General features: G+C 36.2%; 1 protein-coding gene across 1 annotated transcript in view; it reads right to left on the bottom strand.

The window, feature by feature from the left end:
* The window catches only part of LOC136846432 (uncharacterized), a 59,016-nt gene that overhangs the window by 7,639 nt on the left and 26,042 nt on the right, over positions 1-25,335 (bottom strand). Inside the window, exons 8-10 of the mRNA XM_067117219.1 lie at positions 16,144-16,174; positions 1,960-2,035; positions 225-436 (exon numbers count right to left, since the gene is read on the bottom strand). Coding sequence (XP_066973320.1) covers positions 225-436; positions 1,960-2,035; positions 16,144-16,174 — 319 coding nt within the window. The remainder of the gene's footprint in view (positions 1-224; positions 437-1,959; positions 2,036-16,143; positions 16,175-25,335) is intronic.

Below are 25,335 nucleotides of genomic sequence, written 5' to 3'. Positions count from 1 at the left end.
GTAATTACAATGCTATAGAAACTATAACAATATAATTACTTGGTAAGTTACTTATATAAAAGTAAAGAGTATTAAGTAATGCAGAAGAGATCAGAAAGAATACTGTAAAAAGAACCTTCAAATGTGGGGCCAATCAGTACAAACTGCCAGACAACATTAATAAGAAATAAGGGTGATATGAACTGTGAAATCTAATGTCGCTAGCTAAGTAATGTAATCCTTACCATAATCATTACGATTATTGCCTTGATTCCAGTTACCCCCACCGCCGCCACCACCACCACCGCCGCCGCCAAAGTTATCTCTATCTCTGTTACGTCCCATATTTCCTCTCCCTCCTCTGTTGTCATATGAATCATCATCGAATCTACTATTTCTATTATTTCTATTTTGACGGTCCCGATCCTTTCCACGGTCGCGGTCATTTCCACCGTCCCTGAAATAAAGTACCAATCGTACAAAAATCCTCAGTACAAGGCTGAATTTCACCCAGTCCCATTTGACAAAACCATGTCATTTAAGCAAGCAAACAAAAAATACTGATAGACTGGTACATATCTCCACTATCAAAAGAATTCAGAACCTGGGTTGTGGAACATGCTTGCCCCTGCTTCTATGTAAATAAAATAGAAATTACAGTAAACAATTGAAAATCCAGACAGTATAAGACTCACTTTGCACAAATCTGGATAATTTTTTTTTATGAAGAAAAACATTAAACGGGGCAAGACAGGGATAAACTATATGTAGGAAACCAGGAACTTTAACAAACAATTAATTATAAATTTGCTACTTTATTTTCAGTTAAGTATTAAGTATTGATAATAAACCATAACATATAGTACCTGTTCAAAAAAATGTAAGAGAGGAACACCAAGATCTAAAGACTTTATAACTTTATGGAAGAAAACTTTAAAAGCTTTCAGAATGTTTTAGTTTTAACACACTTCTACAGCAATACTTTGGTATTAATTTTATCATAAATACACTACCATGCAAAAATATTTTGTCTTATCAATTAAATGATAAGGTTTTATTTTACTCCAGCCTCCAGCAAACTTATTTTTTTAGAACAAAAATAAAAATATTAATCTTATCATTTCTAGTAACTTAACTGTGTGATGACCTAGGAAAAATATATCAAAGTATTCTCACACAAGATGGCCAGCTTTCACTCAACTTTGCAAAGATCTGGACAGGGTTCTCCTAATTCTAGGGTTTACTGCAAATTAATTCTGCCCATTTGGTTCAAGTTATCAAAAATTAAAATAATCTAACTTTTTGCATTTCCTTTTTAAAAGTGCTTGCTAACCTGCTTGTTCTTGTTTCTTGTGCCAGTTATCAAAAATTAAAATATTCTAATTAACTTTTATGCATTTCCTTTTTAAAAGTGCTTGCTAACTTGCTTGTTCTTGTTTCTTGTGCTATTTATTAATCAAAATTTTTGGCAATGGTATCTCAATAAGTCAAAATCACTGCTTTTTTCTGTTGTTCTCCCAATTTTCTCGCTTTTACCTCATCCTCCTCCCTTAATTCCCCACTTACCCTAGATTATATGAAAAAAATTCTCTTAAAGTCTTGCTGTATTTTGAACTTATGCATATAAACTACATTTTTTTTTTCCATTACCTCAGGGAACTTTTACCATCGACTCAACAAGCTTTGAAAAATCTCCTCTTATATAAACAAACGCAGTAAAAGTAATCTACATGTGTGAAAGGAGAGAAAGAATCTGTGAATTACTAGCATCTTTCCACGACAAAATAAAATTATGAGCCAAAGTTTCTTCTTTGTCTGATTCGAGAGAAGTGAGGTATTTAACATCTCTTCTGAGAACATAATTAGAATAGTTTACCAGATCAAACCCCATCAGGACATGTATGCTTTTTCTAAAAGTTCATTCTGGCACATGAATAAAATATACAGAGCTTGCAAAGACTGCAAAACTATGCAGCTTACCGTCCAAATGCTTCTGGGGGTAATAACCTTGGTCTTGATCCAGAACCTTTATCTTTCTTCTGGTTTTGCATTGGTTCTGCAATAAAAAAAAATACACATCAGTCCTTTTCAGGTTCAAATATAATCAGAACAATTCTAAAACTGTTTTAAAATTCTACCATGTAAGAGTAATGAAGCAATAAGAAAAAATTTCAACAGGAGTTTAACACACTTCCAGTCAGAACATCAACCTTCATAAGCATTATAAACTTTTCACCAGATTGCTCAGCTTCTAACATGCCTGTCACAGGGAGTTATGAAGCTGAAAACAACTACATATAGTGTTGTAAGCGAGTGCATGTTAGGGTCTATAACCACAACCTAGTTCTATGCCCAAGAACACTTTGTTTCGTGACAGTTTTGACCGGTTCAATCTTGTGCCATTTTTTTTTAACCTTTATAATTCAAAACTCATGCCTTCTTTTTACTTTTTCATGTTTTAATTAAATAATAATGTTATAAACTCATTACTTTTTTTCTCTTGCACTAACGTTCTACAGTACTCTATATTACATTTTGCTGTTCATTATCCTTTCATTTTATTTCAACCTTACTTCAATATGGCAACAGACATTTATGCACAGCATGTGTAAAAATACTTTTAATGATATGATGATTAAATTGTAATAGGATACATTTTATAAGGTAAAGCACCCTCTCATAGCCAATAGCTCATGGAATATATATGAAAAAATCAATTACTCACGTCATTCAAAGTCTACAGCTTGCTTTTAAAATGGGTTTCAGAACCAACTCCACATTCTGAATTTAATTTTTAGCTCATTATTTAGCTTATGCAAACGACTGTACTCTTTATTTGCATCACCCAACAGATGTTCAGCAAAAACTGGTGCCACAGGGCAATCTTAAAAAAAAAGTGCGAATCTTAGTAGGTCCAGGAAACTGGGTCCTGCAAACCAAGGTCTTTTCAGCGGCAGTGTTTCTTTTACTGCACGCTATATATTTAGAATGCTGTGCTATTAATTGCAGACTCACATCTGCCTAATATTCCCAGTTTCTCTCTTCTTCAAAGGCACAAAAAACTACCAAGCTGAAAAAAGAAATTTGGACTTATATGATTTTTGTTCCTAGTTGTTTTGCATGCTAACTGTTGGACAAAATTAATCTAAATCACATTTTGCATTTCAAAGTTTTAGCCATCCATTGTTTACAAATCTTCCTAAACTGCAACATCTTTTACAAAGTTTTTAACTTCTGTAATTTCCTGGATGGGGATGCTTTCCTTATTGGTGCCCTTGGGCTTGCAGCATTCAGTTATGCCAACTACAGTTGCAACTCTGCTAATAAAAATAAACGTTTACTGGGAAAACTTACTAAAAGTTAATAATAATTATGATGGTTCTTAAAAATCTTAATAATAATGATAATGGTTCTTTAAAAATTCTATAATAATGATAATGGTTCTTTAAAAATGTTAATAATTATAATGGTTTTTAAAAATACTACTAATAATTATGATGGTTCTTAAAAATACTAATAATTATTATGATGGCACAAAACCAGGCAGTACGCTGATTGCACATTCTAAGTCCAGTAATAAATTTACTAACTGGTGGCCAGACAGGTGATACACTGCTGCTAAAGAGGGAAACGGCACATAAAATAGTGTCACGGGAAGGGCTATTTATCATAAAAATCACCTTAACTCAATCTTCTTGGAAGAAAGTTTTTTTGCAAGTCTAAATTCTATATGAAGACTTTCATATCCAGTCCATTCAGTGTTTTTATGGAGTGCCTTTTAATACTTTTTAAGTTTAAAAGCTAATCAATGTTATGGTAATATTAAGACACTGATGACGAATGGCTTCTCACTCATGACTACACTTCAGGATGTTTGTTCTCCATTTACCAAGCTAAAATGAACATGAACAACTGTTTAGAACCAATGAAAAGGATGATTATTGTAAGTTATAAAAATTCTTATGTATATTTGTTTAAGAGCTTCAATGTGCTGACCCAAACTTCATTTCTTTGTGCAGTGGTAGTGTCACATACAAGGGTAAGCACTGTGTTTGGGGATAGAGGTCCCCGAAAATATGTAAGTTGGAATGTAGGGAAACCAGCACACTGGGGATAAGGGTACTGACACCTAGGGTGTAGTTCATATTCCACATAATCTGAGCTTTTTGGTACAGTAATTTATATCATAATGGAAAGCATGGCACATGGATTATCTACTTGGAAAGAAAAACATAACAGAGGATACACTTACACCTTGGATCTGCAAAACTCCATTCTGACAACTTTTTTCTTTCAATATTTACAAATCAATGAAAACCATGCACTTCACCAAGACTAAAATCTGGTTCTTTCCATGGCAAAATATATATATAAAATTTAAGATTTATTTTTAAAATACTTACCTCTCCATGATATAGCTTTTACTTCCATGCCAACAGTAGTTCGACAGATTGAAACAAAAAATGAAAACACTCGGTTTTCTATGAATATCTGTTCCTATCCAACAACTCCCCCCCGCCCAAAACGGGGAACGATAGGTACAAACAGTCTACTTTTGTCCACTTTGAATGTGGGGAGGTAGGGAGGGCAACTGACATAATGAAGAGGTATTTAAAAAATAAATCTTAATTACTTATATTTTTTAAATGAACCTTACCTCTCCATTAAATATAGGTGATTCACAAATTTAACACAGAGGTGGGCAAAGTGGATATCAGTAGGCCCTTTAAAGGCTACTTAATGCAGTACAAATATGTACAAACAGGTCTATGAAGGGGGACCCCACAGCTTCCACAATTTGTTGCACACTGGATGTAAGGCCCACTCTGTCGCTATTACTTGATCCTTGCAACTGAGAACATCTGCTAGAACATTCATTCTCCCAGGAACAAACTGAGGCAGTACAGTGATGTTCTTGTTCTCTAACTGTAAGGGGATCTACCTTGTCAACTGAAAGAGAGATCGGACTTCATCCCCCCCTGGGTGCTTTAGTTACGCCAGCGATGTAATGTTGTCCAAAAGGACACCACTGTTTGATTGCATACTAGGTCCTCAAGCTCCTGCAGTCCTTCCCATATTGCCAATAGTTCCAAAAGACTGATATGCAGCTGCTGTTCCTCTAGAGTCCACAGACCCAACAGCTGCTTTTCAGCAGCAATCGCTCCCCAGCCTTTGTCCAATGCACCTGTGTACAATGACAGGTTTGGTTCTTGAGAACCTACAATTCTACTTCCCGAACATGAAGTTTCTCTCTCCACCACTGGAAAGTTTCTTCCAGTTCCCTGGAAACTACCACATGAGATTTGGGGAGCACCTGATCCCAGTGTTGCCTCAGAACAATCTGCATTGGCCTCATTCTTAGCCTTGCCCCTGGTACAATTTTCTCCAACAAAGACAAGTTGCCCTAACAAGGACAACCAATTCTTTGCAGCAACAGGCCTGAAGCTTCAAAATTCTTTGAGAGTTGACAGCAACGAATCTACACGTTTCACTGTAGGGAAAACCTTGAAATTCAGCGTTGACCTCCATCCCATGATAAGTAATCTCCTGTGAAGGAGACAGGGCCAACTTGAGAAATTTACGACTATCCCCAACAACTGAGCTAGAACAGATACCTTGGCCCTGAGGAAGAAGAGAGTTTTCTTTGTCCTGCCAGGGCTTCAAGGTATTACCTGAACAGGACCGACTCAAAATCATTTCTCTTGCCCTCAAAATGCTCTCCAATGTGGGAGCCAGAATCAGCCAGTCATCCAAGTACAAGCAGTCAGGGTTCCCGGTTGAATTACATTTCTAATATTGTAGTTTCAATTAATACTATCACAGGAATGAAGTCTTGGGTGGTCTTCAGCCATCAGCAGGCAAACAGCCTTATCGCCAGCAACCTCCTAACACAGATGACTTCAAACACAGTCTACAGAGGCAGGGGCCAGGAGCAGTTACTATGCCTGTTCTCGGGAAAACGCTAAGACATAAGACCTAAAAAAATGATTGAATACGATAAATCTGAATAAAGACAAGAATGTCATACCAGTTCTCCTGCTGCTATGGGTCACAGAGTGGTCCTGGTTTTATGCTGGGGGTTCAGTCTGCTGATGCCACATTGTGTTTTTGCACCACTACAACCTGAACATAGCTCTAAATCGTGAAAACTCATTTAACTTCATGTCTTGGAAAACAAATATACCCTGCATTTTTATTGGTTATTTCATAAAAAAAAACTCCATTCTGCCATTTTGGAGCCATACTTCTTTCGTTGGATCGTAAACCTGGAACGTGTTGTAACCCAGGAAATAATTTATGATGAATAAATTTGAAGAGCTTTGTAAACTTGGAACGTCATAAGACGAGCCTGTCATATCCCGGGGAATGCCTGTACAGGATCATCTTTATGCCCAAAAAATGGGCCCACCTTCCTAAGGGAGCCAAAAACCTTGTGACAATTTGTGGAGCTGGGCTTCGGCCAAATCACATCACCCTGAACTGAAAAACTTTGTGCTCAAAAACGAATCTCAGGTATTTCATGCACTCCATCTTGATGGGAATGTGAAAATATGCATCCTGCATATCTATCAATACCATCCAATCCATTCTCCAAATGAACACTAGAACTCCATGGAGAACTTCACCAGCTTAAAAAGGTAATCTAGACGCATCCGGAACAGGTCTCCATCCCCCTGTGGTTTTGAAGACTAGATTGTAGAAGCCAGGGCCTGGCTCTACAACTTCTGTTGCCTCTCTCTCTAGAAGTTCAAGATCTCCAACTGAAGGATTTTACTCTTCTCCTGATTGCGGTGATACGAAGAGCAAGTTACTGGAGAATCTGACAGCAGAGGAGGGTTTACAAATGGAATCGATCAACCCTCCCTTAGCAGCTCCACAACACAGGGATCTGTGCCCATATCTTTTCATACTGCTCAAAAATGGGAAAGCCTTCCTCCTACTGGCAACTGAGGGCTGGAAACTTCATTTCGATAACTTAACAGGTACCTTAAATGACTTACCGGAGGATCCTCGAAATGTCTCCTTAGACCTAAAAGGTCTAACTGAATTCCATCCGAAACAAGAAACTCCTGCTGAAGTAGAGGGCCTACAGAGAGGAGGGAGCTTGGGCATCTGAGTCTAACTGTCAAAAGATCATGTTTCCGTCTTCTCTACTTCCTGTGCAATGGATGATGAAGCTTCAGAACCCAAGATTTTACCCAATAGAGGTTGAAAAAAGACAGCAGCCTTCTGTGAGTCTGTCACAGACTTGGCAAGATAAGAACAAAACTTCACTTTTCTTATGAACCAAATTGGTTTAAGTGCGAGCACCCTCGCCCACCACATCCTTTCCTGCTTCATCTAAACAGCCAATAAAATCCGAAACTTCCTTGCCTGGAGCAGAGTCCTGAGGGACCAAGGAAGAAAGTTCATGGAAGCAACCATCAATCACTCCCACAGACATAGCCATGAACGAGAGGATCTTCAAGGTTCTAAACATACCTTTGATGAGCGAATTCAATTCTGCATGAGACAACACTACCTTCCCTTCGTTGATCATTCTCTTTTTCAACAGATACAAGAGCAATAAGAAAGCTGAATCCTTCACTGAAGCTACCTCAAGTCTAGGAAGAAGTCCAGTACAGTAAGAATTAGCTCTCCTTTTACCGATATACAGCAGCAGCACAGAAGGGGAAGCGTTCTTGGATGAGGATCTCTGATCCAAAATATGTCCAATAGCCTTGTATCTTCCTAAAACAGCCTTAGTGAATTGAGTAGCAAAAGAAGGAAAAAATTACTGGCCCAGGTTTTCCTCCCTACATGAAAACATGTCAGGCTTATTCTCTTCCATAAAATAATTCAGGAAATTATATAAAATCAATAATTTCTTAAAAGAAGTCGTGTCTCTCTCTTCATTAGGTGAGCCCATTACATCACCCATATAAGACCGACAACGTGTACCTCTGACAACGAGGAAGAAGAAGGGGGCTTAACCAGAGTCAGGCTGAAAATATCTTCAGCAACCAGGGCCGCAACCTTCAGTGAGCGAAGGCAGAAAAGTAGCAGTTGGTTGATTCAAAGTGAACACTCCAACAACTTATCCCCTATGTACCATCACCTCCTTAACCGCCACCGACAAAACGGCTTTCTCCGACTTGAAAGGCATGTGTCTTGGTTATTGAACATTTCCCAGTTCAATGAACAAATCTAAGTTCTGATCAGGAAGCAACTCGCAACATTGAGCCAATTCCTGAGCCTCAGGGGAAACTACAGCCAAAACTGCAATCCCTGCAATTGAGGTGCTAAAACGCGAATGCGCTTAGCTGAAGGATCTCTAGGTGAAGAATAATCCAAAGACGAAAACTGAGAAACATCACTGCTGGTCCAAGTCTGACAACCTGAAGCACAACCAGTCTCTCAGAGTCCGAGTAAGATATAACGGAACGTGACGCACGGAGTTCCGACGCACGGAAGACCAAGAGCGAAGATTAACAGAACGAGAGTGCTTAGTAGGCACTAGGCGCACAGGTGAATGCCCTAAAGCTGAAGGTAGCACAGGTGCTGGCTGCATAGGTGAAGCATGCACTGTTGAATGTCAAATAGCAGAAGGTAGCGCAGGTGCTACCAGTACAGGGGATAACCTCATAAGTGATGCATGCACAGGCGAAAGCCACATAAGGGAAGTACACGCAGGAGACAGACTTAAGGAAAATGAGAGCAGAGCCTTGTGTTCTGACCAACAAGAGAAACCTTCGTAGAGGCATACAGCACGGATGCCAGGATGTGTGAAGTTAGAGCAGAAGGTGCAAAACTGTGCTAGGCGCAGGAGAACTGCCCATGGCCGACTGTGCGGTGCACACCTCTTGCATAGCCAATGAATCCGAGAAAAATGGGAAGAGGAAGAACCTCTACACACAGCCCTCTAAAAACTACGGGATCTTTAAAACAAGTCCTATACCAAGAATGATCCTTACTATCATTCATTTTAACATTATCAGAAAGACATGAAGAATCATTACTAACAAGATGTCCCGATGCTGCCAATCTTAAGTGAGGTCAAGATGACAGGCAGCTTCTATTTACTCTACATGAGCGATCCTTCGGTGAACACAGTCTGATGCCTGCACTGCTCTCAGGCCGACCAGAAGAAGGGGGACAATGGGCACAGATCAACATCGTTCCCTGCCACGTCCCAGTTCCCTGTTACTCCAGGCAGCGAAGGAGCAAGACAGGATGAGCCAAGAGCACGACTATTCAGGAGCGGGGGCACTGGCCCTTCCTCTAATACATTAACTAAAACCAACCGAGACCCCAGGGAGGGCAACGCCGATAAAATATTCCGTGAAACTTCAGCTAACTGATTTACAGAGTCCTGTAAACCCTTATTATATGACTCAATTCCATCAAATCTTACATCCTGAATTGACTGGGAAGCTCTAGTAAGAGTTTTAGAATGAAGAGAAGAAGAGATCCTAACAAAGTTACTATAAGGGGAAGGAGACAAATCATGCACTCCCTTAGCACTGGCCTTAGCAGATTTAATGTCTTACTTCTCTTGCTGCCTTTTCAAATGATCAGCCTCTTTGTTTACGATGTTTCACCAAGTTTACCATGAATTCATTTGACCAACATTCATGTACTTGACAACGGTTATTCACATCACACTCTTTTCCTTGGCATATCACACATCATGAGGATCAGTGGAACTAGAATAAAGCCTAATACGACAACCTCTTGCCTTACAGGTCCTTATTCTATCATTACTATTCATATCCAAGAGAAAATACAAACCACAATGTCAGCAAAAAACCAGCAACAGAAGTAGCCTGACCAGATATTGGTGTTTGTACCTTTCATCCCCCTGGTGGGGGGGGTGGGGAAAGTAGGTGGACAGAAAGATATTCACAGAAAACCGAGTGTTCTCATTGTTTGTTTCAATTTGTCAAACTACTGCTGGTGCAGAAGTAAAAGCTATATAATGGAGAGGTAAGGCTCATTTCATAAAATAATTTTACATAATGTTTTCAGCCAATCTATATAAATTAATGCTTTGTGTAATAGGTCATTTTTCACTCCAGATATTCAAGCACAATGCAAAAAAAAAAAAAAATTATACATCTGAGAACATTTTTTTTTTTGTAAAACTTAGGTTTGCATTTTTTCTTTTAACCCAACAGTAAATATGTTCCAGTCTTTAATTAACCGCTCAGTAAAATCTGGGTTTGTATTTTCTTTGAAGAAGAGATAACAGAAAGACCCTTTGTTATCTCTTTCTCTCCAAAGGAGCTGAAATCCTACCTCAAATGCTCTCATTTACCGCTTTGTAAAATTTAGGTTTGTATTCTCGATGAAAATTTGAAAACTACCTTAAGAGATAACAGAGAGACACCCTGGTATCTCTTTCTCCAAATGAGCTGAAATAATATTTCAAACTCATTCAGTCTCTCAAGATTGCTACACGACAGTGTAGGGAAAATGTGAAGAACGACCCTAATGCCCTAATTGATTTATCCACAGAAGGGACTGTTTAAGGTTGGGTGACCATGGCTTAACTGGACAAAAAATGGAATTTTCATTCATTCAAGTACTCCAATTTTTTGTCCACACCATGGATTCAACCAACAACTATCTGATAATACGCCAGCAGCTTGCATGGGACGAGTCTGAAATGAAATGTAAGATTAAGTATGATTTGATTGGTAATAATGAAGTTGGTTTATTAAAATCCCTTCATAAAATACTGAAAGTTGAAAAATTACTCCAAAAGATCTTAAGTACATCTAACAAAACACCTCTATAAATAACTGCATCTACCATGCCCTTTCATATCTTCTGAAAAAATACTGCAATTCAACTACACCCTAACAAATAAAGAAACTTTAAGTACAATAGACCTAAATAATGAAGTGTTAAAGGATATTTTTTTCAAAACTGGTTTGTCTCTGAAATTAGTTTTTCTTAACCCAACTTACACAGAGCTTCTTTCTCTATCATGTAATGACAAGCTCTCTCAGACAAAAAAGGGAGCCTCACAAAATTGTAGGAAGATGGCATTATATTTGTCCTAAACCGACAAATACTATTCAAACAGTCACTCGAATGATACAGAAATAAATGGAAGAATTTCAACCTAAAATATTAAGAAACAACTAAGTTTAAAAGATTTTCGCATTTTCTTTCACAACCAGAATGAGGTGTTCATTTACATCTTGGCTTCTTGCATCATTTACTTCATAATCTTCAATTAATCATTGAAATTTATCCTTATTTAGTGGCCTGTAAAGATATGCAACAAACAACAGAAGTTCACCTCATTTGAGCCACAGTCTTTTACAATAATACCATCAAATATTGAAGAAAATGAACTGATATGATTTTTTGAAGGTTTTGTATTCAATTTACTAACAGCAGCAAGACTAATGGAAGACATCTTGACCTGTTTGGATATAAATTCTATGAATTTCTCAAGTGAAATGTATATACATAGAACCTCTACCATGAAAATTATATTTCTCAGAGTTAATGATTGACCACAAATGTTTCAAGACAAAAAAAAAATAGATTATTTTAAAAGAAATACAACAATACAACAATACCACAAATCTATGTACAGTACTACAGCACAGCTATACAATAAGCAAAGGGATTTCGCCAGTTTGTTGTAGAAAGTATTTTGATAAATATTCTTCGCTCTGCCTTTCACTTAATTCTTGATTACTGATCGGTTTCTCATTTCATGCTGCCACCTGCCACTTAAGGCTGTATGCCTTCTTCCTACAGTTTTGAGTTACTTTCTCTTGTGCTAGTCATACTTGTAATTTTTTATAAAAGCTTTCCTTTTCAATGTGACCCATCTTTTAATGACAATAGCTTTTACAACGTAATGAACATATTAAAGAACCAAACTCGAAGAGGAGTGCCCCTCATGCTACATATTTTCCTAAATTATACCAACTGAAGCCCCTTCTACCAAACAGACCCATTAACCTGCAAAGGAAGTTAATACTGTAAAATGCTAAAACAAACATAAAAAAAACCTTTTCTGACATGGGCTCATAAAATACCACTTCAAAAAAAACAACAAAACAATATCCATACATAGAAACATACGGTACATTTATAATAACGGAATAAAATTTCCACGTACAATAAAACAACAAAAACGAACAGAACAAACTGTTTCATGCACCATCACCACACAAGAAAGCTACGCCCATATTCAGGATAAGATTTTTTCTAGTGTTTAAAGAATTTCTGTAGGGGGCTAAAACATTATCATGATTCTGTCACTTCAGTTGTGGAAAAGGAAAATTGCCACCTATATTTGGAAGGTTGATCCCAGAGATATATGACTGTTTGAACCCTAACAAAGTACGACAGGATCGTTTTACAAAAATCTCCTTCCCTTCTATATCATCCACTACATAAGACAGACATACTGTGCATAAACTTCATCTGTTGAAGGGCATCATGATATCCAAGAAAATACCAATGTAGAGTATTCAAGACATGAGGGAAAAGTTTTCTAAAGTAAATAAGAAATATCACAGAATCACATGTGTACAACCACTTGTACAAACTGCATATGAAGCTAAATATGAAAATTCCACATCTACACAAACTAACTATATTTACTTTTGATACAGGCCTATCAAAGGAATAAAATGTTTCCATAACCAAAAAAGTCATCTAAATGCTACCCTATTTTCAGCTATGAGTTTCTGACCAAATAATGTAAAGGGTTAAGTGCCTTTTTCTACGTAACCTAAAAATTTCCCTTGAGTTTATGTAATGTGAGTCATAATCATCTATTTTGTATATCACATTTCAAAAGAAAACCACTCCACTCTGTAACTGGCTAAAAGTAAAAATAACAGGATTTATACAGGTCAAATACAATTGCAAAAATATGACTGCAAAAGAAAATTCAATAATTTATACTCCTCACACCCTGATGCAACTTGTGATGATTTCTGAGAGCTAACCTGATATGAAGAATAATCAATCCACATAAAATACATAAATACTATACAATTTTGCTAAGAACAGATAAGTATATCAACAAGCATATTAACACAGCTAAAATGTTATCACCCTACTTTAATTCTAGTCATGACGGAAAGCAGATGCACTCATGTAAAAAGTACGGAATACAATTGTAACCAGCTATGAAACTATTACAACTGATACAGGAAAGGCTGAGAAAATCTTTTAGAACGAATTCATGAAAGAGAAATATGGACAGCTTCTATAACGCAAGCAGCTACGAAAAAGTATGAAAAAAGGTGGATCTTGAGAAAATACCTGAATACAAAGATAACAAAGATAATCATTTAGATGGGCATCACAAATGCAAAGGGTACCTGATTTAGAGTTAATTAGTAGCAAAAATATCTGAAAATGGAGGCCCCTTGGAGCAACTAGATGCAGATGACTAGGTGTTACTGCATAATTGAGGCTGCAAATTTCATTCAAACAAGGATTAAAGAAAGAAAAAGGAGGGCTGAAATTAATGAAAAGGAAATTTGAGCACAGTGACCAGAAAATAAGCAAAAGACTAGGTCCACTCAAGTAAATGGCAGTATGAAAGTTGTGGGCGAGGTGACTGGATAACATGATGCGAAGTCCCAATTTAACAAAGTGTCACAAGAGAGGCTCATGATTGCAAAATATACATTATTTTCACTGACCAAATGTATATAAAGAGAAAAGGAGGTGAGAACAAGAAGCCAACCAGGCTTTGGTGCAAGGATGGGCCCTTTGAGGAGTCAAGTTATCATTACTTAAAGAGTTTACCTGGCTGCTAAGTTGACAATCAATTTTCATAAAGCTAGCCCGAGGCTTTTGATCTACAGTATATACTGCAGGTAAGATTTTAAGGCCTTATACCTTAAAAAAAAATTGACAACAGGGTATACAAAATCCAACTGACAAATTGCTTTAAGGGAATTATTTCAAACAGCCGATGTTTAATTATAGTTAAAAACTAGAAAATCACATTAACATACTGAACTGTAATAACTGCACAAACATTGGGATTAGGCCACTCTTATTCATCAAACACCCAATGATAAATTACATTACTAACTTAGAAGAATTTACAGTACTCCAATGTGGCTTTCATGTGAAATGAAAACCACCAGAATCCAACTGCTGGTTTAATTTGTTCTAAATTGTAACAAGGTTCACAATGCAACAGAGCTTGTAACTCATAAGTCATTAAAATAATAATTTTATTAGAGATGGAAAAAAATTGCTGACAGCAATACTTGAACCTGGTCAAGGTAGTCGGAGCTTTAGCCGCCTAATCAGTATTATAATTTCATTAATACCTTCTATTACATTTAGGCATTTATATCCAATTCACATAACTTGCTGACTGAAAAAGTCTGTTGAATAAAAGTATTTTCCAGTCAATTTTGCAGGGATTCTAATGCACTTCTGGCAGAAAAATTGTTGGAGCAAGTTTTGACCATGCTGCTGAGTTCTGCCATGAAAACTGAACTGTCATTTGGTAAAGTATACCGTTTATTCCATTTGACAGTGCTGCAGTAAATCCTACATGATATGGAAATTTGGAGCAACCAGTTAATAGAACCTGTATGTCTGCTTCTCATGATGTTGGGGGTCAAGTATTACTTTGGATAAAATATACAAGTTTTCAGATACACATCATGAATAATCCAAAGGGAGGATGAGTTCTAGTCTTGGAAGAAATTTTTATATTCACTGACAAAATGTCCTACTTCTAAATGGTGGCAAAAGACTGTTTATGACCATGAATTTACCATTTTTTTTAAATGGCAAGTCATTTCCGTGTCTATAACTCTGCATGACTACTTGACCAAAATGTCAAATCTAACTATGCATTACACTTCCTACTCTCTGCAAAAACAATCAAGGCACTTGAAAACAGAAGGATAGTTTTTAGAAGCTTATGACCACAAAGTACTAAGATTCAAGGCATGAGGGTGATCTTATTATGGATGAGGACGTTCCTGAGATGTGAGCCCAGAAGTTAGAAAAGTTACAAATTAAAAAACAGATGGTTCAGGGAAACGTGGAAAGGAAAATATAGAGATACTGCTAATATTTAAGCAAAAGGATAAAGGCCACCAGAAATGCTATGATTATCATGGATGACAGGCATAGATGTAGACCAAAACTAAGTGGGAATTTAGGCAGTAAATACAGAGGAGTGAACATAATTTCACATGAGAAAATATAAACGGAAAAATATGACTGAAATATTTTATGTGATGTTAAACGTGTGAGTGTTTTTAAAATTAATATGGATTCAAATTTGTGTATAAATAATGATTAAAAGACCAGAACAGGGAAAAGAACAAGAGGAATGCCATTTAAAATTTCCTTACACTGGAACGAGAGAAGGTAAAAAGTTACAGTCACCCCTCAAAATGAAGCCTCTCTCTGATACCAAAATGTGAACAATTCCATGTCACATAAAGTGCAGATGTTTAGTTCCAGGTGGCAACTTTGGAGGAAAAACAACACATTAAGCAACTTGTAAATATTATCACAGTATTAAAATTCTATTCTAAATTCAACTTTAGCAGACGATTGACCTATGACAAGAATTTTATGTGGACTCCATTGGACTCACTCAGCAAGAAGGGCAGGGGAAAAAACACAATACTAATGAGCAAAATTTCCCACATTTCTGAATTAATTCAAGAGAAACAGAAAACAACCAACCACTTTTGTTCATCAGCTCTCCTTCAATATAAATATGTAGTGATTTTCAGTCAAGCTAGCAAAATAACACACAAAGCAAGGCCAACTCTGTATCTTTACTTCAGATGAACACCAGAAAGCTATGCTACAGAAATGTATACAATATAAATTTACTGTCCTAACAACAGCTTCTTAAACTGATGATATACCATTACTTTTCCTGCTAAGAAACAAACACCCTAAACACTTATTTTCATTTCAGGACAACTTTTATGACTTGCAAACCAAATTACCCATAACAACATAGCAAGTTTCCTAAATTCCAAAAATCTGAACCTTGCTAATTTCCTATGCTCAAAGCTTAACATCTAAACCATACATTGCAAAACTCAAACGGTAATTCCTAAATAAAACATAAAACTTTCAACATGTGAACTGAATTATTTTCAAGTCTTGAAAAGAAAAAATACAATTACAGTATACACATACCTGGTGTTGGATTATCTCTCTTCTCCTTTTTCTGAAAATAAACAAAAGAAATCATCAGAAAGCTATGGTACACAGATGCATACAGTATAAATTTACTTTCCTAACAACAACTTCTTAAACTGATGATATACTGTACCTTGTCACTTAAAAAAAATCTTTTCATCTACATCGAAAACTCTCATTGCTAAAAACAGTGGGTTTTTTTTATCATCACTTTCCCATTCCACAGTAATTTATTACCTATCCAGTTCTGCCAAGTAGCTACAGAAGATGGAAAAATGGTAAAAAGATAAAATTCATAGGAATATACTTATTATCTGCCTTCCAAATTTACACCATGACAACTTTTTTATTGTACAATGGCTGGAATATGGTCTATATTCTGTAATTAAGTAGTCCCAAAAGGTAGCTAACAGAGTAATTCTGGAAGGGGATAAAAAATAGTAAAAACTGTTCCAGATACATATAAACCTTTACTCTAACTATTAGGCTGTTCATTTGGAATTTTTTTTTCAAAGTACATATAAAATCCAAGGCATAAACAAAGTTTAAAAAATCCTATTTAATGTGCTTGAAATAGTTTAATCAGAAGACTTTTTAAATACAATTTCTAGACTTCTCACTTTAAAAATCCCAAAGCTCAGCCTAAATACCATTTTTACTTCTTGGCAATACTAGAAAAAAATGATTTCACCTTCAGGATTTTACCTGTTTAAATTTTATTCTTTTATGAAATTCTATGCTTCCATTCAAGTTATGAAATTTTCCTTTTAATGCCTTCCCTCACTAAGGTACAATATGTATCCCTATGCACATATGTAACCATCTACTTTGCAAGAATATTACAATTCTAGAGAGCTACCTGGTTTCTGGAACATATTTCTATGCTCATCCTTTATTGCATGAAACCTACTAATAACCGAATACACAAGGACACTGCATCCTGATCTTTCAATTCTCTCATTTTTTACTCTAAAATTAATATCTGTTTTTGCTACACACACAAACTGATTGAATCTAGCCTGTTTTGAAAATATCTGCACTTGCAAATACAGTACCTAATGCTTTCGGCACAAATGCTCTGATATGTTTGAACATGAAAACCTATATTCAGATGACAAACATACAACAAAAAACAAAGCCATGGCTAAATTTATTAAGAATGCTTTGAATTCAATGCTCCTTTCTGTAGTCCAGCAATAACAGTGGCATCCAGTTATCACTGTCTGAATGATTTTCAGTTTCTCCTACTCTCCTGATTCCTAAGAATGGTAGGAAACCATTTTCTGTCACTAAAATTCTACTGCATAAACTGTTATTTAAACTTAGAAAAAAAATAAGACAAAATTGGATAATGAAAAAGTACACGTATAATTCCCTGTAAACACCTAACCCATGTTGCCATTATTTTGAATAAAAAGTAAAGGAGAGCACGCACATCAAGCATGAATACTGGGGAGTCAAAAGTGGCTCACACAAAAACACAAAAGAATGCTTATTATCTTGTATTAACAAGAAAAGATCTTCCTTTAACAAGAAACACTTCCTATAATTCTGATGATGGACAAATCCACATCTTTAAAAATTCACAATTTTCAAAAATTCATTAAGGACAGTGAGGGAGCAAAGCCAAAAGCCTCAATATATTGCAAGTGAATGTGATGTTCAGACAGCATGACAGCAGAGAACTATATAAAACGAAATACTGCGTGATGACGAGAGAGCAAAAAGATAGTAGAGAGCTACATAAAGGTTAAGGATCAATCAAGCAACAAAACCAAAACAGATGTCAGAAACTTAATATTTCCATCAAAATTATAAAAGACCAAAATAAAGCCTTCAAAGATTAGGGAAAAATTCTACTCAAGAGGATGCTCACATGTCCAACAAAATCTTTTTAAGAGAGAATCAAAGTAGTTTGACATTTGGAACCCCAGTGTCCCCATTACGTAATAACACTGCTATTTTTACACAAAAGCCAGCAGACGAAATTCTATTTTAACACAGCATACACGCTGATGGAACATGGTTTTGAAAAAGTTAAAACCATTAAGAAATATGGAAAGAGAATAGACCAGTGGTAAACACCATAAAATAGGCCATCGCACACTGACTGGTACAAATTATACAGTGGATAAACATGTAAATTTAGAAAAGGGTTAAAGACACAACTGGAAAACCAGTTAACCAGACAAAACCCCAAGATTAGTATGATTTTAAAAAGGTAAGCAGTGTAATGATAGAATAGAGATTTGTATATTATTACAGTTCTCTTTTCTCTTTAAACACCCATTAACATTCCCACTTTTACCGCAGACTAGATCTCTTCATCGTTCAAGAATTATGTAAGGAGCTGGTAAGGTCTGCCATGTGCATGTGGTTGGGTGGTTTGAGATCTCAGGTCGTTTAACCCACACTTCCTGGTCCTCGTCCTAGTCTGCATGTGTTTAGTATTTCCTTGACTGCATTCCATCTAATGTGTTAATGAGACTTGTTCTTTATTGTGCTCTATGTTACAATTTCATACCTGTACCCAACATGTAACATTTGATCTATTATGTAACTGATAAAGTACAATATCAATAAGATTACAAAGTAAATAATAACATTAAGATGCGGAACAGCAAAGCAGAACAGAGAGAAAAAAAGTGCAAATGACTGATCTGACAAACATCAAGCTTACAGAACCAGGATATGGGGCAATGTAGTCAAATCAACATCCAGGGACCAAAGGAAGGTCACATGCATGTAAGTGTAAACCCTTCTGCTCGTTCTTGGAACCATCACACCCTTTACTTCTCCTTACATCCTCACTTTCCCTCTTCTGTTTGCATGAAGAAAACTCACTGTGAAGATGTTGGGTAAAGGTAAACTTGTCAAGGCTATAAGGCCCTGTTTAGTCTTAAGCCTTAGTCCTTGATGTTCCAATTTATTATTCTATTCTGCCCTTCAATAAAATTTACTATTTTACTTTTTATCTTGTCTCTGTAAGCCTAATGTTAGCTTAAAAAAAAGAAAGAAAAAAAGCGCAAAAGTTTCTTCAGCGCAATAAAGTTTTCTGTAAAACGTATAATGCATGAAACTCTCAGCCGTGGCCCACAAAACTTTCAGCCACGACCCAGTGGTGGCCTGTGCTGTTGGCACCCACAGCGGTGCCAGACGCACGATCATGACTAACCTTAACCTTAAATAAAATCAAAACTACTGAGGCTACAGGGCTGCAATTTGGTATGTTTGGAGGGTGGACAATCAACATACCAATTTGCAGCTCTCTAGCCTCAGTATTTTTTAAGATCCGAGGGACGACCTACAAAAAAAAAAAAAAAAAAAAAAAAAAAAGCAATCTCAATCATTTTCTTTTACAGAAAACTAACAATGTCTACACTGGTATTAATCAGTTCTACTTTGCATTCCTGTCTTTTACTTTGTAATCTTACAGCACTTATTATTTTTCTTTTACTTTGTTATTCACTTACATAAGTTTACCCTAGACCTCTGTCATGCCAGAATTCTGATTTCCAGATTTTTTTCTTTCTCATTCTTCAATGCTTTCCTCCTTTACAAGCTTCATGATTTTACTTCTTTGCGTATTGAGTAATGTAAATAACTTGACATTACTATATTTAGAAAGATCACCACTATGGGAATGTGACAATGTTTTCAGCAGAAAGTCATCAGCAGCTCAGAGCAAGCAAACACTTCATAGCTGCAAGAATAAACATACCCACAAAAATGCCAATCATACTTACTGGCCCTTTAACATTAGGAAAACTTCTACTTAATATGTGAAAAGAAAGCATAAATAAACAAAGATGGCACAGATGGGCTCAAGATCATACACAGTAATGGGTCATCCTGTCTACCATGACTAGGTCAAATATAAAAATGAAAATGTACACTTTACATACAGATCTTTACCGAGGCTTTAAATGTAAAATAGGCAGTCAGTGGTCTTGCTTTGTCATGGTATGTAGATTACCCCAAAATAAATAGCAAGGACAGGAGCTGTGACTGTAAGCATACTTCACAATATTTCAACCCTTAAAGCCAAGCAGTCCAACTCCAAAATTACTACTCACACTGGAAAACCTTCACTTGTGTTTGACTGGAAAATTTGAAACATACAGTGTAGATGGAGCTTTATAAAAGAAATTTTTCAACAAAATATTTCTCACCTGAATACACAGACAACTTCAAGGAATTGAAATTAGAATGCTAAAAAAAAAAAGGAGAGAATTCTTTAGCATTTGTAAATGTACCTGCCAGAGTTTAAGGTCTTGTGCTGTGTATACTGCACAAAAAAGGCAGGAAAATAGAAATCAAACATGTTCCAAAATTTGCACGAACCATATCAACTTGCTAACCACCAGTAACAAAATTACAGTGGTTCACATTAAACTATTTTGTCCTAAAACCATTGGCAAGAATTAAGATCCATCAGTAGGGTCCCATAATTCTTGCAATCCATCAGCATGGCCACAACAGTGTGGGGATGAAATAGGCAACTCTCCCACCTTCACATCATGGCTACTTGCTTATCCTACCCAAACCTTGCTCAAAACACTCTTAACAATCACTGCATATCATCTGTAATCCTCCAGTATGTTTCTTATATCACAAACAGGGTTATAAACATCAAAGCAGAACATTTTCAGGCCACTATTGTTTCTGAGGGACACCTTAGAAAATGTAAAACTTGGTTATAAGCATTTTTTCATGACCACAATATACTCCACTAATGCTGTAACACCCATTTATCTTACTTAGTTTACCCTGACATTTACAAAAGGATGGTGCTATTGAAGGGAGGGTTAGCAGAGGGACATGTGGTTTTTCCAAGGTGTTGAAAGTCAGCTTTTTCCATTTGTGATCTCATCACAAGATACCAAAAGTTTGACAGGTAAAAGAACAAGCCATTCCCATTTTCTCATTCTTATAAGTATTTTTGTAAGACACTGAACCACACCAATGAATCCCATTCCTTTGCACTCAAAGGACTTTTAATGCAGCAATAAACAAAACCACCACATCAAGATTAACCAGTGTTCGGTGAACAAAACAACTGTGTGAATAACTGAACAAACATATGGAACTTGCATCATGTGGCCCAGAACTATGGCCAGGGAGGACCATCACAGCCATCACAGCAGAAGTGCGGGCCAACTGCCCAAGGTGACTACAGTTTTAGTCCACAAAATTACTACATAATTATCCTACGAAGTATCCAGGCCTCAATAGCTAATTTTTTCATTTTAATGCCTTTTATGGTAAGAAAAGATTATGATATTCAGTACTGTACAGATCCTTAACTTGGTTTCACTACAAAAAATAACAGTGCTGGTAAAACCAGAAAATAGTATGACAGATTCACAAAACAGACTACAAGGCAGTAATGGTAACACATTTAACAAAGGAAAGGATGGAAAAAAATGCATAAAATGTTATAAATGCACGCAAAAGCAAGCCCCAATTACTGGAATAAATAAATTACTTCCAAAAACCAAATATAACTAAATGCACAAATTTAAAACACTTCATTCTGTGAAACAAGAAAATCATAATTAAGAGTACAAACAGTGCTGTATGAACAATCAGAAGGTGCAAAAGACATGGCAACTTGGACAGACAAAGAATCACAGGGATTTAAAAAATATGCAAAGCACTATAAGCATAGAAGAAAAAATGGTAATGTAAACAAAAGGATCATAATAATTTGTGTAACTGTAATATTATCCTTGTGAAGAGTAATTAACGATGGCCTGAAATTCAGCCATGGAAGCCATCATGTATGACACAAGTAAGCCAGAGACCAAATTTGTATAGAGGATTAAGTCTGAAAAACAATACAACTTTTGAAGAGCTTCCCTGTTTAGTCAAAATAATAATGCCAAGAGATATGCCCAATCTGAAGAGTACATCATCTTTTAGAAGTGTACCCCGATTTCAGAGACATTAAGGAACGGATGTACAGGGACATTTAATTATTTTGCTTTTTCCTAAGTCCAAAGCCATCAGCATTTATCACCATGGTGAAACAATGACAAAAAAACTATTTTCACCAAATGAGGTTAAATGGAATCATTTATTCATTTAGGCCAACAAACCCATTTACACTATTAATGGGGTTTCATATATCTGAGTAATCCATGATTTTTTAGCATTATACATTTCAGTCTACACAAGCTCCACATTTTTGACATTTGGACTGTTGCCTCATTGTATGTACTAGAGAGAGAGAGAGAGAGAGAGAGAGAGAGAGAGAGAGAGAGAGAGAGAGAGAGAGAGAGAGAGAGAGAGAGAGAGAGAGAGAGAGCACGACTGCCATTTAATACTAATTCAACTTGGCTCTTACAGCTGCCTAGCACTTATTTATGTGTACAACTTGTACTCAGTGTTTTATCACCTAAATGCTACAGTATTTGTATAAAACCGATCATACATCTCTTTTCACAAGCAACAGTATCAAAACACAAGTACCTTTCGGAATAACTTACTGGCATATATTTCACCAGTGGTAATGGTAAATGAAAAGAAAACCAACAAGTTTATTGGCTGTACTACATACTGCAAGTTATGAAGCTACCAAAAAATAACATCCGAATACTAGTTGAAAATAATTCCGAAATTATGTTAGAAGAATAGAATATGAAATTTAAGCCAAAGGCCAAGAGCTGGGACCTATGAGGCCATTCAGGGCAAAAGACATTACGTTGGTGCTTTACCCAACTATGTTTGTATGCCCACCATGGCTAACTTTCATGACCAATCAAACCGACATATCATAATGAGAAACTACAAGAGTCCGGTCATAAGTGGAGACCAAACATATAAGAATCAATATTCATTTTCTACCATAATCCATTTCCTGAACAAGCAGGAAGGTTGGCACTTGGAGCTTGCTTCCTCAAGCAAGAGTAAAAGTTTTCAAATTCCATGTAAGCTCCACTATATTTGGTGCTTCACCTGAACATGACCCAATCAGACCTAGGGTTCACTCTGAGCTTCCATACCAGAGGTTGTTTTATTATGGATGTCCTGTATTGCTTCAAGAGTTAATCCGTTTCATATACGTAGTTAATTTGGAGCAACAATACGTACAAATAACACAGAGAGATAAACTGAAGTATAACATCACAGTTTAATCACATGAGATATGCTAACCTCTCCATAGGATTGAAAACACTTGCAACTCTCGATCTATACAAGTGTCCAAAACTTATGTGATGCTATTTAACTGAGATTGTTTTCTCTAATTTTACTTACCATTTAATTTCACCAAATAGACACCAAACTAACACTAGGTACACATCTTACATAACATATCCACATACAAGCAGACACTTATCCCTGTTTGGCCGACATTTTGTAAAAATGGTTTATATTACACATTCACTGGTAATGAAGCAGCGACGAGGCAAATAGGACTTTTCAGAATGGGAAACAAGCTGAATTCCTCAAACCAACTTTCTCATCCCTCAGGCTTACACTGCCATAAGGACACCCAACACACAAAAGTTTACTGAAAAGAAAAAAGGAGCATGCTTTCTCTCCCAAGATAATCTTTAACCTAGTACTGGAAAAATTATAATTTCCCACACATCAAAACAGCTAAGGTCATTGATGACAGACAACTTTTCCCCATATACAAATTACTTTGGGAAAAAAAGCATGGCAGAAGAACTCTCCTGAACAATTCAGGTTCTTAAGAATGTTGGCAGATTTTTTCTTGAAAGATTTCTTTCTCTGCCTAGCACTCTGAACATTCCATGTACAGTTTAGTCAAACTAAACCATTACACCGATTCTGCACTGAGTCGTGGGAGTGGGAAACAAACCCACATAAAATGTGGTTCAATGCTCAAGAAATTGTTCCAAGCCATTCCTGATACAGAAATTATTCCATTCTTGGTACCTAATATCAACCATAATCGCCTGAAATACAGGACTGACTTGGAATGACACAAACACTCGTCATTAACTTCGGATAACATCTGTAACATAGATTTACTGACATGGTCAGTATAATGCCTTCACAGAAAAACAAAGGACAAACACACAGAGCAACTATATAAACACCATATATACCAACATTTACATCTATTGTAGCTAAACAATTTAGTATTTTTAAAACGTAAAATGCTTTCAACATTGCATTTAAATCTATCAATGACTTTATATTGTTGTGCAACACAAGCACCAGGTTGTGTTCTCACCTGTTAGGAAAACGCTTTATATCTTGATGATAGAAAATGCAGCCCAATCAAATCAGAGACCTCATCATTTTACTTTTGTCATATGAAGGGCCTGTAGGGAATTTTTCTATGGTCACCAAAGAAAAAATACGGACTGTTTCCCCAGACCAATATTATCATCCTTTTCCAAAGTTCTGGCCTACCAATTCACTCAAATCATTCAACTACACTTCTCCCCCTTTCTTGATCTTGACTTAAGGCATAAATTACTCAACTTACAGACTTCCAATGGTAGGGGGAGTATTAAGATTCCAAACATATTTCAATATGAATATATAAACATAAGGCTCCCAAAAACGACAAGCAGGCACGAGCTCAAGGATGCCTGGGAATGGGAATGCACCAATCCTTCTTATGAGCCCTAAACTTTTGGAAAACTAATAAGTGTGATATTTAGGGCTGAAAACAGAAATGAGGTCATGAAAGGCAAGTACAAAGTATGCATAACAATCCTGCAAAGAGTGGAGAAAAAAAAAAGCCTGAAAGTTTATTCACAAAAAGTACTTTCAGGATGAAATTTCTTGTAAGACACCAAGCCTCATGATGTTAATTCAATTATTTTCTCATTTTCCTTGACTGTGATCAATCAAGCTTGGGGAGGTGAACTAAATTCGTAAGCCTGTAAAGTGTCTATAAAGAAATCTGGTAAAAGTTCAATTAATATAAGAACCATACCAAAGAAAAGTCACTGTATTATTCCTATTATTAAAAATTTTCTTATTAACAATGTCACATAAAACTCTACTTATCAAAATACTAAAAAATCAAATCTTTCAGCACTCAACTGAAACTCAGGAGAGCATTAGAATGCAAACTGCTGAAGCTAAAATGGATATTTTTAACTGATGTTAAACTGCCGATGACCAAGTTCAACATTTAATAAATGTAATATGCTGCTTTCATTTACATGTGTACCCACTAAAACCAGTCACCATATGTAC

This window comes from Macrobrachium rosenbergii, chromosome 2 (genome assembly GCF_040412425.1).
Source record: "Macrobrachium rosenbergii isolate ZJJX-2024 chromosome 2, ASM4041242v1, whole genome shotgun sequence".
NCBI classification, from domain to species: domain Eukaryota; kingdom Metazoa; phylum Arthropoda; class Malacostraca; order Decapoda; family Palaemonidae; genus Macrobrachium; species Macrobrachium rosenbergii.
This window is presented reverse-complemented; position numbering and strand designations above follow the sequence as displayed.